Below are 15,345 nucleotides of genomic sequence, written 5' to 3'. Positions count from 1 at the left end.
GATTTCTAAATACAAAGTGCAGGTCAAGTGGTCAAGTGCCCACAAGAGTCTGTAGAGCTGGAGATAATGCTGTTCAGCAATTGCATGTAAAACTTTGCCTGCTCAAATTTCAATAGCTAATTATGCAGGTATAGCTGCTTCTGGTGTAGGCAAAGAGGTTAATGTGAGTATGATCTCCTCCGGGACACAAACCAGACACTGTATTAGTGTGTGCTGATGACAAGAGTGAACACAAAACAAGTGACAAGATAAAACAAATGGTGACAAAGGCGTTTAAATCAGAGTTGAAGAGAATTAAGATAAAATCAATAAGAAAGGTTAGAGATAGAGGTATTGTAATTGAGGGTGCCTCTAATAGTGATCTTGAGAAACTAAAAAAGTGTAGTAAGTTTAAGGACCACAATTTAAATGTGGATCTTACTAAGAAATTGAATCCCACTCATAATATATGACATTAATAAAGAGATCAGATCACTGATAATGATCTTCTTGAGGATTTATATAATAAGAACCTTGCTGATTACAGTATAACAGATGATGAATTCAAAAAATGTGTCAAGGTTAGATTTAAAATTAAGAATAACTTTCACTGGGTCATTAAAACCCCTGCCAACATTAGGAAAATTCTATTAAATACTGGTAATTGTATATATATTGGAGTTAAGGATTTTATTATAGCATCTCGATGCTTTAAATGTCTTGGTTACGGGCATTCTGCACGTAATTGCCATCAACCTGAATATACTTGTGGGCACTGTGGCAATCAGGGGCACCAGATTGAGTCTTGTCCTGACAAGGCTTCCCCTGCAACTTGTCCAAACTGTAAAGTATGCAAGAAGAAAGCAGATCATTCCTACCATGACAACAGCTGTCCTGAGTATATTTGTACACAAGAGACCAAGTCTCATACTAATTACATTTAATTGCAATATAAATCATAACATTAAAGAATCAATTAAGTTTTGCAATTTTACTGTCAAAGGTCGATCGCAGTCTCTGATGACTTAACTAGAATAATCTCTGACCACGATATCCAAATCTTAGCTCTTCAGAAAGTGTATTCACATAAAGGAGTTGTAAGGGGATTACCATTATCATCAAAAATTGTACAATCTAATACTGAAACTACTGGAATTGGCAGGAATGCTGTGGCCAGGGTTTGGGCAACCCTGGCTATAGTTGATCCAGGTAAATTGTCACAAAAATAACAAGCTTGTGCTCCACACATTCTGCCTGTGCCTGTCTGGAGGGTACGTTTGGGCAGGTGTATTTTCTTTCATTGTATTTTCAATGCTCTCAACAACATCAACAGATCGAGCCTTACATAAATTACATAGAGGATATTCTCCACAGGTTGGCGGGTAGAAGAGTTATTGTGTGTATGGATGCAAATGCTGCATCTAAGAACTTACCTCTTTGGAACACTGTAGGGCAGCCCCCCTACTTTTGTTTCAGCATCCGGTCAATGCTTCATAGATATCACAGTGTCCAACTCTACATTTGGAATAACATAAGAAACTGGAAAGTTAGAACTACATGGTCAGCAAGTGACCATAACCCTATAACATTTGAAGTTATGGATTCAGGCTGTACGGCAAGAAGGAACTCATACAATTTTCCTACGTACAGGAATCAAGGGTGCAAACCGGGAAACTTTTGAGAACAGGCTGTGTGTGTAGAACCCATGGATGATAACATTGAGAGAATTGGGCAACTGCCGGCAATGGAAGAGGTGGAAGCCGTAAATGATCTAACCGTAAATGATCTAATAAGGTTGGTCTGTGATGCCTCTCTTACACAGAAAAAGAGAAAGTAGAATCATGTGCCCTCTTGGTGGTCTCAGGATCTCACAAATCTGAGAAATGAATTGAAAACTGCTCGGTGTAATTACCAGCCTGCCAAGAGAAATAATAAGGCAAGAGTTGAGGTGGACCATCTGGGTGACCTTTACAAGCTGGCCAGACAGACCTACTTTAATCAAATTTACAGAGAAAAGAAGAATGCTTGGGAAAAATTGGTTAAATCGACACTAAAAGGTGAACCATGGGGACTTGCTTACAAAATTGTAGCGGAGAAATTTCACCCTGGTGAGATCGTTTCTTCTATCTTGGCTGATGGGCAAGAGACTGTTCCTTGGACAGAGTCAATGAATGCGATATTGGATGGCATTATTTACCAAGATATTTGTGTGCCAGAGAGTAAGGAACAAGCAATTGATGTATTCTGGATTAACTGATGAGGACCCATTTACTAATCTTGAAATTGCATAGCTATTGATTCTTTGAAGGATAACAAATCCAGGCTTAGATTTACTTGAACTTGCAGTATTAAAAAGAATCTGATCAATCAAACCACAACCAATTGTTAATCTTCTTAATTCCTGTTTGGTTGATAGGTTTTTTCCAGCTCCCTGGAAGCAAGCCAATCTTAATATTCTGGTTAAAATTCCTAACAAACCCCTCAATGTTCCTTCCGCCTATCGTCTTATTGCATTACTACCAGTGTTAAGCAAGGTTTTAGAAAAGGTTATTGTAACTAGATTTATGAAATATTATAAGGCTAAAAATTTACAAGTAAACACTCAATTTGGCTTTATAAAAGGCTGTTCAACTGTTGACGCTATAAAGTTTGTAATGGATTCAGCCTCAAATGCAGATTCCAAGTATGTCCTTGGCCTCTTTGTGGACTTCAAAGGGGCTTTTGACACTTTATGGTGGCAAAGAGTCCTGGCAAGGTTCCAGGAGGCCGAGGTGTCTGCTCCCCTTTATCGTCTAGTTTCTGATTATTTCCATGGTTGTAGTCTTGTGGTGTATTCTGGTTACTCGTGCTGTTATTGGGGATGCCCTCAGGGATCAATCCTAGGACCGGTCTGCTGGAATATGGTTCTTGATGGATGACTTGTGGTGCAGTGTGACAAAATTTTGAAGGCGGCACATGCTGACGACGTGATCATATTGGTTTTTGGAGAGTCTCGTAGGGAACTAGAAGAACGTGTGAACGAAATCTTGGGAGACCTTGATGGTTGGTGTAGTGTGCACAAACTGCAGATTTCTATTGACAAAACTAAACAAATGCTTTTGAAAGGTAATTTCAACCCAAACAGACCCCCCCCCATGTAAAAATTAATAATCAATCCATTAAAATTGTAACAACATATAAATATCTTGGAATAACGATGGACGATAGATTTAGTTTTGTAGCCCACGCAAAAAATGTGCTGAACAAAATAAAAGTCTTAACTGGTACAATCAATAAAATTAAACCCACAACTTTAAAGTTATACTATGAGTGTATTTTTATACCAATAATTTGTTATGCTGCAGGTGCATGGGGTTATCGTGTTAATAATTGTTTAGTCTTGAAATATTAGATTCAAGCATATTTCTTTCTTCTTGCAATCACAATAAATTGCAGAACAGTGTCGACAATGGCACTTCAAGTATTGAGTGGAAACTTCCTATCCAATATGAAGTTATGTACCACTACTTACAACATTATCGTCGGAAAGCTCTGCCTGCAAAGGTGAGCAATTATTCAATTAATTTTGACATACCAACTAAGGATGATAATTGTAGAATTAGAAGAGTGTGTGTTAATAGTTGGAAATTAACTTGGTCCAATGCAGAAGTTGGTAGAGTTACTTTTAGTTACTTTCCTAACATATCAGATTTTACCAAGCAACAGTCGGCTTGATTTTGCCCAGGTCTGAATGTACCTTTTCTTCTAACAGGGCATGGCAGCTTGAACTCCAAATTGTTCACTCTGGGATTGGTTGCCTCTCCATTATGTATGTGTGGTGCTCCTGAGACCATGGAGCATTTAATACTTGACTGTTATAGACTTAAGAAATAATTTACAGCTTCTTACAGAAGTATACAATGTAGATGACCTACCATGTTTTGTCAATGATAAAGAAACTTTCCTAGCCTTTTATAATTTTGCAAATAAATTGTTTGCAAGAAGGAAGAGACTAATTGGAGTTGATCTGTAAAGAGTAATGCCAAGTAATCCAGAGTTGTGTTCAAGGACGAGAACTATTATAATTTGTCCATTAATTATGTTTTCTGAAAATAAATCCTTAGTTTTCTTTTCTTAAGTAAATATCTTGGTTCCACGATGGTAATGATGTTTAGTTTTGTAGACTTCATTATAAATATAAAATTGGATTTAATAGATTTAACAGAGAGGTTGTCTGTTGGTTGTGTTAGTGGTTCTTCAGCCGATTGTAGTTCCTGTCAAGATGTGACTTGTAAAGACTATCAGGATATTGATAGCAGTTTTGTGCACAGAGGAAAAAAGTTGGCTATGCATGTTGTAAATATGATATTTAATTGTAAAATGCTGATAAGGTGCTATCTGTGTTTGTACATAGATAGCACCTTGCCATTTGCCTTCTGAGTTTAATGCTGAAATCTGGTAGTGTAGGATCAGATAATCATAGAGTGTTATTAAAAGGCAAAGTAATTGGGTTCTGTATAATGACTGAACAAGTGTGTCTGGTTGCTGTGGCCTAATAGTAATACTTTTGAAATGGTGTTAATTAATGTAATGGAGTGTTATTTATAGTTTTGGATTTTCTTAAGTTCCCCAGGAGGGGTGATTGTACTCACTTAGCTAATAGTAAATGTTGTGTATATAGGTACTTTTTTTTATTATTTATTTTTTTTATTATTATTATTTATATATATACAGTGGAACTTCTCTATTACGAACTTCTATTTAACAAATTTCTCTACATTACGAATTTTTTCGCAAAACATTGCACCTTGAAACGAAATTACATGTAAAATTAACCCCATATAGCGAAGTGTTAGTCTCTCTATAACAAATTTTAAAAAAAATTAGTACAGGCAGTTTTGAAGATTTTCAAGCATTTACTGCTAAACAGCCGCTCAAATATACAGCCGCCTCCCCTCCGAAATTGCTCACCAGCATCTGGAATTAATCATCCTTTTAGTAAACACTTGTGGCCATTGATACTCGTAGGAGGATCTTTGTTTCATTTTTGTTAGAGTTATAAACCCAAATGGGTTTTCTTAAAAGTGGTCATGAACTTTACAATAAACAGGGTAGATTTGTAAATTGATGTTGGCTAAGGGAAAAACGAAATTCGCTGTGGTAAAATTTTAGCGTGCTGCGGCGGCAATACGTAGAATGCTTCCATAGTCAATTTTTAGTAACGCCTACTGAGTGACATTCACTTCTCACCTTAACTGTACCATGTGACCTTCCTGTCAATGATTATATGATATGTCCGTTCTCATTTAACTGGACTCCCAGAAGATGGTTTTCATGATTTTTTTTTTTTTTTAAATTTCGTTCTTTTAGAACAATTTGTCATCAATCACATAGGCTATATGCTGGTGTATTTTTTTAATTTTTTTCTGAAAAGTAACATACATTAACCATAAATTTTCTTTCGTGCATATATGAATGAAAGCAGAATAAAAGAAATTCACGAAGTCGTATACTGTAACCCCAGGGGCTCACATCTGGTGAGTATGGGCTTGGCACACCAAGGATCCTGAGCTGGATATCATCATTCTTCTCTTTCTTGGTGATTCCCTTTTACTCTCTCTCTCTCAGGGTAGTTCAGATTTTTTTTTTTTTTTTTGCCTGGTGCAGCATAAGCCTCAGGCTTCCTTGCACCATAAGACTAATAATAATAGTAATAGTATTTCTCCAAAGTGACTGATAGGAAAGGTCACATGATACTGTTGAATTGGCAAGCGAACGTCATTGAGTAGGCGGTACTAACAATTCACTATACGGCCTGTGCAGCAAAGTTTGCGGTGTATGTATTGGCAAGAGCTGCAGTCGAGTAATTTTTACAGTTGCGGAAACAATGTCGAAGAGAAAGCATTTATATATACAAAGATGTCGATAAAGTTGTTCTAACTAAAATTGGTGCAAATGATACGTGAAAAGAATATACCAATATCGGGTCCAATAATTAAGCAACAAGCTCTGAAATTTGCACAGTCCCTGGGACATACAGAATTTAACGTGAGCACTGGGTGGTTAGATAAATTTAAGAAGCGCCACAGAATTGTGGAAAATGTTATTTGTGGAGAAAGTGTTAATGTAAGCGAAGAAGATTGCAACAGTTGGAGGAACAATACCTTAAAGAAGATTTTAGAAGAATATGAACCTAAGAATATTTTTAATGCTGACGAAATGGGTTTATTCTTTAAATGTTTACTGAATAGAACACTTGCTTTTAAGGATGATAAATGTTTTGGCGAAAGCAAAGAAAGAATCACTGTGCTAGTTGGAGAAAATATGACAGGAAGTGAAAAATTAAGACTTTTAGTCATCAAAAAATCAAAAAACCCAGGATGTTTTAGAGGCACAAAATCTTTGGAAGTTGACTATACCTTTAATAAAAAAGCATGGATGACAAGTGATATTTTTGAAGAAGAATGGATATTAAAACTAGACAAGCGTATAACAAAAGAAAAAAAACGAAAATCATGTTGGTAACGACTGACAACTATTCCGGCACATCCTGCCAGTATTTCTACCATACTTAAAAATGCGAAGTTGTTTTCACCACCAAACGTAACGTCAAAACTCCAGCCAATGGACCAAGGCATTATTAAAAATTTTAAATTTCATTATCGAAATAGAATAATAATGAAGATTGTCAATGCGTTATCAAATGCAAACTGGCAAAAGTTTGGACAAACAATGTCACTGAATACACTATTCAAAATTGTTTTTCGAAAGTGGGATTTGCATTGAATACAGAAGTCGAACAACAACTGGACGAACAAGATGAACTGCCCCTTTCACAACTGAAAAACTTTTGGACATTATTAGAATCGTCCGGAAACATTGAAAATGAAATAACACTGGATAGTTATGTTTATGTAGATCAAGATCTGACTACAACAGAACATCTAAATGAAGATGAAATACTGCTGAAGAGTGTTAGACACGACCATGATCACGAAGAAATTAACGATGATGCTGAAGACGCATAGAACAACTCGAAGAAAAGCTAACTCACAAAGAAATGATTCACGCTTTTAAAATGGTTCGTCTGGATCTACAGTTTTCTGAAAATGTTCCTGATAATGTTTTTAATGCTCTGAATAAACGTGAGGTTTTCTTTGAGAATCAGACATTTTTTAATTGTACTTTGCAAATAAAAATTACCGATTTTTTAAAATTTTTGATAATTACCGGCAAAATTTTTCCAAACCTTATTTTAAATAAATATATGTTTTTGAAATAAAATACATCAAAAATAAATGCAGATTCATTTTCATTTTCTAATTAGATAACAATTTCTAATAAAAAAGATATTCTCTGTATAACGAAATTTCTCTATAACAAATTTTTTTGCTGGATTTATCGAATTCGTTATAGGGAAGTTCGACTGTGTATATATATATATATATATATTTTTTTTTTTTTTCTCACTCTATTAACTATTGTAAACTTTTCTCTTATATTTCATGGGAGATCTATCTCTTCCCCTTATCTTCTATCCAACCTCCCCATCCCTTTCAATCCCCATACTTCTCAATTCTTATCCCCACTTCCTTTCCCTAAACACCTTGGGGCTCCCAGGTTTTCCTGATAGCCCCAGTAATAGTCTTAGCTAGAAAGTGGTTGTTTGTTTGTTATTTGGTTTTTAGGAGCATTAGCAACTAAGGCCATATTGCTCCGGGATATGCGGTGGTCATTCCCTGACCTTTCCGCATCCTCTGTATTTGGTGGTCACGGGCTTGAACCCCGGTCTAATCATGAAGCGTGTGCTACGCACTGCTGCTCCTGCCCACCTGGCTATGGAGGCGCCGCTAGAAATTGGACCCAGGCTGCAAAGTCGCCAGGTGCTGGCACTCAACACAACAAGACACATACTCACATGCCTACATACATACACTTGCTGGGCTTGGCCTTTTCAGATGCTACAGCGGCATATAGGAGAAACCCTGGAGACCACAATTGAAACAAAAAACATGTTCATCAAATGTGCCTGTTCCTCTAGTCTCTTTTCCTGGACGAGTTCCTGGGCATGGAGCTGGGGGGGGGGGGGGGTTGAGCCCTTGGCCTTTGTGATTGATCTTGTCCTTTTGATATATGCTGATACCAGGATGACCTTAGAGACAACTGCAAATGGAGCACTGGTGAAACTCCAGAACTGGGTGGCCCTGCACAACTGTACCATTTCAGGAGAGAAAACAAAATCCATACTCCTTAAAGGCAGGCTACAAATCAGGAGACTGCCTACAATGAAATTAAGCGTTATACTCATATGACTGCACACTGAACTTACACGCTACAATATTCGCTTACAAAAGCACTAGCTAAATTAGAAAAATAAGCTAACGAACATGACAAAGATTATTTAAAAAACACAATTTAATGTTAATTAACCAAGAAGACAGTAAAAATTTCTAAAAAACTTATCCGTTTGCAGGAGAATAAAAATTCTGTCTGGCACTAAAGACATTTAAAAAAAACAAAAAAAAAAAAAAAAACAAAAGTGTTAAAAGGGCTTACAGAAGATGACTTCCAGAAATGTCTGTGCTTGGAAGAAACATATGGAAATGTGACAAGCCCAAGGCAATTATTTTGAAGGGGATAACTTATAAGGTTCAATATATATGTGCCTTTTCATCCGGATGTAGGTGGAAAACCATTAATTGTAGAACAAATAAATTTGGAACAGACACTATCCAAAAATTATTTCCAAAAACTGCCATCAAGGAAAAATCAGTAAACAACTGATAGGATACTGTTTAAATGAAAATGTGAGATATTTAAGATATAGATGTCCAATGTGGTAACCATTTATATCAGCTATATGCTGGAAGCACAGCATGACAAACTGTTGCCTGAAAAAGGGCACAAACAATGTTGGCAACTTGTCTTTTGACACTTTCCTTCAAATCAGCCTACGATTGGATATGCCCACACCCTGTACACTCTGTCCTTGAGATATCCTCTAGACAAGTCACAACAACTCAGGTCCACAGATTGAGGTACCAAATGTTCCTAAATTAACAAGAAATGATATGGTATCCACTGACAATGTCACAAATCAGATGAGTTATAACAGTAGTGCTCAGCTGGGAAATAGTTTCACTCTCTAGGCCTAAGAACAAAAATGTGAGGATATTCCACATAGTTAAAAAATAAACCGAACATAAGAACTTAAGGTCTCTTTCTCACACACACACACACACACACACACACACACACACACACACACACACACACACACACACACACACACACACACACACACACAGTAACATAAGCACAGGGAAAGCAAAAATGAGAGTAGGAGTGTGAGGCCTAATGTCTATCAATGAGTACAACAAACAATTGTACAGAAAAATAGAATGGGCCAGTAAATCAGATTGTTTTATAATGGGCGATTTTAACTTCCCAGATATTGACTGGAACTTATGGGTTGGTCACTCGCCCACAAGCAAGACTTTTGTGGATTTATTGGATGATTGTTTTCTGCAGCAGCATGTTTGAGAGGCAACCAGAGAGGGTAACACTCTTGATTTGGTTATCAGCAGTGATTATTCGTGTGATTGCTTCCGCAAAGGTGACTACAGTGGTCTCAGACAGTTTTCAAATTCTGTACAATTGGACCAACTGATGTTGTTACAAACAGCAAATTCTAAGTGGGAAGCATTCAAGGAATTAAACATGGAAGCTATTAGGCTTTTCATATCGATTAACAAATATTGTTCAAGGTTTAGGCCTAAATGGATGTCAGATGAACTAATGAGACTCGTGGCAGAGAAGAAAAATGCATGGGATGCATATAAATTATCAGGCGACTCAGAAGCCTATGGCAGCTATAAGCTAATCTGTAATCAAGTCACAAAGGAAATTAGGAAAGTGAAGGCAGATTACAAGCCATCTTTGGCAAAGGATGCTAAGAAAAACAGCAAGGACTTCTTTACTTATATAAACTCTAAAAGGAAGGGGAAGAATCTAATTGGTCCACTTGATATCGATGGTTCGACTGTTCATGATCCTGATCAGATAGCTGATAATCTGAATGAGTATTTTGCATCTACATTCACACATGAGGAGTTATTAAGGGAGGAAAATGCCAGAAGTTTATCAAACTGTAACTGGGTACTTAATGATTTTGTAATAACTGAGAGCAAAGTGAGAGAGCAAATTGTTGAAGTTACACATAAGAATGGCACCTGGGGTAGATATGATCTATCCAGGAGGTGGCAAAGGAACTAAGCAAACCTTTAGCCATCATTATGAGAGCATCCTTGTATCCCCAAGGTATCCCCAATTCACAAAGGGGGATCTAATGGTGACACGAGTAATTACAGATCAAGTTAGTTTCATTTCTGTTCTGGGTAAAATAATGGAGTCCCTGGTTAAAGATGCATTTCAGGATCATCTAGACAAGACTGCAGCAATAATTCAGACACAGCATGGGTTTTTAATGGAAAGTCGTGTCTGACAAATCTGATTGGATACTATGATGTGGTTACAAAGGAACTAGACGCAAAAAATAATTTTGATATCATATACTTGGATTTCAGGAGAGCTTTTGACACTTGCACATGGAAGATTACTGTACAAATTGGAGCAGTATGGTATTAAGGGTAAGCTGCTACAATGGATAAAAGGGTGGATGAGTGAGAGAAGACAGAGTGGTAATCAATGGATGCTGCTCTTCATGGACTAATGTCCACAAAGAGCATGTATTAGTGTAGTGCCCCATGGTTCAGAGTTGGGCCCACTGTTGTTTTGCATATTTATCAATGATATTGATGAAGGTATATCAGGCTTAGTGATGCAATTTGCAGATGATAGAAAGGATGGCAGGGTTGATAATGACAGTAATGGCAGTGTGCTACTGCAACAGGATCTAGAAAATTTGGGCAGATGGGCTGAGAAGTGGCAACTGAAGTTTAACATTGACAAATGCAAAGTACTACATATGGGTAGAAGTAACCTCAGTGGAACGTGCAAACTGTGTGGTACTACACTTAGCGTGGTAGAAAATGATAAAGACCTGGGAGTAATTGTGCAGTCAGATATGAAGTTTTCTGAGCAATGCAGACAGGCTGTCAGAGCAGGTCATGGAGTATTGTGAATGACATACAGGAATTTTGCAAGCAGGGTAGAGGTTATTATCCATTTGTATAAGGCAATGTAAGTCAAGCTACGGCTTGAGTACTGCGTACAGGTCTGGAGGCCTCATTTTAGGAAGGATGTTGAGTTGCTTGAGCATGTACAGAGAAGGGCAACAAGACTGGTGAGGGGAATGAAGGGATCCTCTTACCAATAAAGGCTCAAGTTCTGCAAATTGCACCGGCTGGACTCTATGCAAGGTGATCTGATTGAGGTATATAAGGTCTTGAATGGGTTGAGCATGCTGAATTCTAATGGGATCCTTCCGCTTGCTGAGATTACTAACCTGAGGGGGCATAAATTCAAATTGAGCAAAGACAGTTATAGAATAGATGTGCAGAAACTTGCCTTTAGCCAGCAGGTGGTTAATTGCTGGAACAAACTTCCATTTGTCGTTGTGGAAGTTGATAGCTTAAATAAATTCAAGGAAAAACTGGACAAATGTTTAGAGGGAATGGTTGTGTGAAATTGATTTTTTTTTTTGGCTGATGCTACATAAGCTCATACACTTGCTTTCTTGTATCACATGCTTCTATTATTACTACTACTACTACCAGACACACACACCAAGAACACAGGGTGGATTACCACGTGGGAAAACTCACACTGTGCAATTTTAACAGAAACAACAGATAAGCCTGTATCCTCAGACTGCCAAACTGGAAACCCGGGCTTCAGCGACAGTCTATACCATACAGTAAGAGAGCCATACATTCCACCTCAAATATTCTGAGTTTTTTCCAGCCCACATAATATGCAAATTCTCATGCACAGAGATAGAGATAAAATGTAATATGATATGAATTAGCTAGCACAATATAACCAAAGAAATTGATACATCAAGGCCTGCCCACCTCAAACAACCAACCAAACCCATTACTGTCGTTAACAACCCTGCCAACCTTTGTATCATCTGCAAATTTCGACATTAAGCCTGATATACCTTCATCAATATCACTGATAAATATACAAAACAACAGTGGACCCAACACCGAACCCTGTGGGACTCCACTAATAACATTAGTCCACGAAGAGCAGCACCCATTGATTACCACCCTCTGTCTTCTCCTACTTAACCATCCTTTTATCCATTGTAGCAACTTACCCTTAATACCATTCTGCTCCAATTTGTACAGTAGTCTTCCATGCGCAACAATGTCAAAAGCTTTCCTGAAATACAAATATATGATATCAAAATTATTTTTTGCATCCAGTTCCTTTGTAACCACATCATAATATCCTATCAAATTTGTCAGACAAGACTTTCCCTTAACGAACCCATGCTGTGTCTGAATTATTGCTGCAGTCTTGTCTAGGTGATCCTGCAATGCATCTTTAACCAGTGACTCCACTATTTTACCCAGAACAGAAGTTAAACTAATTAGTCTGTAATTACTTGTGTCACCCTTCGATCCCCCTCTGTGAATTGGGGATACATTTGCACATCTCCAGTCCGTGGGAACCTCCCCTAAGTCCAAGGATGCTCTCATAATTATGGCTAAGGGTTTGCTTAGTTGCTTTGCCACCTCCATTAATATAACTGGATATATCCCATCCACCCCAGGTGCAGTCTTGTCTAGATGATCCTGCAATGCATCTTTAACCAGTGACTCCATTATTTTACCCGGAACAGAAGTTAAACTAACTGGTCTGTAATTACTCGTGTCACCCTTTGATCCCCCTTGTGAATTGGGGATACATTTGCACATCTCCAGTCCGTGGGAACCTCCCCTGAGTCCAAGGATGCTCTCATAATTATGAGCAGGGTTTGCTTAGTTGCTTTGCCACCTCCTTTAATATAACTGGATAGATCCCATCCACCCTAGGTGCTTTTCTTATGTTTAACTTCAATAATTTCTTCTCCACTTTGCTCTCAGTTATTACAAAATCATTAAGTATCCTGCTACAATTTGATAACCTTCTGCCATTTTCAAACCTTAATAATTCCTCATGTGTGAATGTACATGCAAAATACTCATTCAGTTTGTTCGCTATCTGAGCAGGATCATCAACAGTTGAACCATCGATGTCAAGCGGACCAATCAGATTCCTCCCCTTCCTCTTAGAGTTTATATAAGTAAAGAAATCCTTGCTGTTTCTCTTAGCATATTTTCCAAGGATTTTTCATAATCTGCCTTCACCTGCCTAACCTCCTTTGTGACCTGATTGCAGACTAGCTTATATCTGCCATAGGCTTCTGAGTCGCTTGATAATTTATATGCATCCCATGCATTTTTTTTCTCTGTCACGCGTCTCATTAGTTCATTAGTTAACCATTTAGGCCTAAACCTTGAACAATATTTCTTAATAGGTATGAAACTTTTAGTAGCATCCACAACTAATTCCTTGAATGCTTCCCACTTAGAATTTACTGTTGGTAACATCGTCAGTTGATCCCACTGTAGAGAATTTAAAAACTTTCTCAGACCACTGTACTCACCTTTACAGAAGCAAAAACCTTTTCCTTTACCCCTGATGGTAATTAAATCTTTAAGTAAATCCCACATCATACACTGTGATCACTGCTGATAACCAGATCTGGTTGCCTCTCGAACATGCTGCTGCAGAAAACAATCATCCAATAAATCCACAAATTCAGATATATGTATCTTGTATGTATATAGATACAGATATATGTATCGAGAGTGAAGGAGAGGTTTTTTTTTTCCCCCAAGCATAGTCACAAGTGACGAAACCTGTGTCAACCATTATGTCCATGAAACGAAGAGAGCAGTCAATGGAGTGGCACCACCAAAACTCACCATGCAATAAGTTCAAAAACAGACTTCTGTCGGTAAAGTCATGGTGACAGTGTTTTGGGACAAAGATGGGGGTCTTGCTTGTAGACTTCTTGGAGCATAGCACCACAATCAACTCAGATCGATGTGTGAAAACATTGAAAAAGTTGAAAGCTCGAATACGTAGAGTTCAACTGGGCAAAAACCTTAATGAGGTTCTTCTCCATGCACGACCCCATGCCAGTCTATGCACGATGGAGGCCATTGCAAAACTGGAGTGCAATGTTCTTCCTCACACCTCTCATAGCCCAGATCTTGCACCTTCCGACTGTCACCTTTTCGGGCCACTGAAGAATTCACTCCGTGAAACTCATTTTGCGGACAATGACCAACTCAAGAAAAAATAGGAGGCAATACTTTCTCACTGCTCCTTGTATTATTAAATATAATAATCAAGTGAGCAAATATATTAGATTATTAATTTGTATTATGAACCCGAAATAATTATGTAATTAACATTACACTATCATAATCATATATTATTCCATAATACAATGATTTTAAAGTACATGAAATATTTTCAAATGAATGAAATTTCCAACCTGTTAATATATCAAGCTTCATTTGTGTGAGTGTAGCAAGTGCTGTCTCATATAAGCAGCATGTTAAAGCTACCACTGTAGTTTCTGGACTTCCAAGCCTTTTGTATTTGATGCTTCCTGTTCTGCTAGAAGAGGCACGTTCTAAAGCTTTCTTAAATATACCTATGAAAGAAAAAAAATTAAAATACTGGCTTTAATCTTATTCTGTATATGAAAATAGCAGACTAACATATATTTGGAACAAAATTTTAAAATCATTTGGCTTAACAAGCTGAAATCATTTAGTCTCAAGAAACACTACATAAGTGTTAAGGATTTTTTTCTCATTATTCACCAATATTTTACTTGGACTCTTTTATCTTTACTACTCTGAACACAGTAAATGCTGGCAGAGTACCCACCCTGTTTGCACTGAAACCAAAAAATGCTGAAATATTATAAAAATATACAATAAGCCAACCACAAAAGTACCAGAGATAAATGAAGAATAATGAATAAATAAAAAAAAAACAAGAAAATTGAGTAGACTATACATTCACTCAAAAATTGAGAGAATGTATAGTCTACAACAACAATCTACTATTGTTGTCCAATGGTCCTCTAATGAGAATAGAATCAATGGTCATCGGTTTTTCTATTTATCTATTTTTAGTTTTTTTTTTTTTTTTTTTTTAATTTATTCACCATTCTTCATTTATCTGTTGTACTTTTGTGGTTCACTTATTGTATTTTGTCATGATATTTCACATTTATTGGTCTTGGTGCCAACAGGGTGGGTGCTGAGGCTAAAGATTAGTTTACATTTGTTTTAGTATAAAGATAACATTTTCAGACTAACTTTAAAATGGAGAACAATTTTCCCACTG

General features: G+C 37.2%; 1 protein-coding gene across 3 annotated transcripts in view; it reads right to left on the bottom strand.

The window, feature by feature from the left end:
* The window catches only part of LOC150076551 (ubiquitin-protein ligase E3B), a 711,739-nt gene that overhangs the window by 293,900 nt on the left and 402,494 nt on the right, over positions 1-15,345 (bottom strand). For all 3 annotated transcript variants that reach the window (XM_090387665.1, XM_090387666.1, XM_090387667.1), the window contains one exon: positions 14,480-14,641. In XM_090387665.1, coding sequence (XP_090243791.1) covers positions 14,480-14,641 — 162 coding nt within the window. The remainder of the gene's footprint in view (positions 1-14,479; positions 14,642-15,345) is intronic.

This window comes from Mastigoproctus giganteus, chromosome 13 (genome assembly GCF_048544385.1).
Source record: "Mastigoproctus giganteus isolate SK-2022 chromosome 13, ASM4854438v1, whole genome shotgun sequence".
Classification (NCBI taxonomy): domain Eukaryota; kingdom Metazoa; phylum Arthropoda; class Arachnida; order Uropygi; family Thelyphonidae; genus Mastigoproctus; species Mastigoproctus giganteus.
Note: the sequence above shows the minus strand (reverse complement) of the source record. Positions and strands in the feature narration are given on the sequence as shown.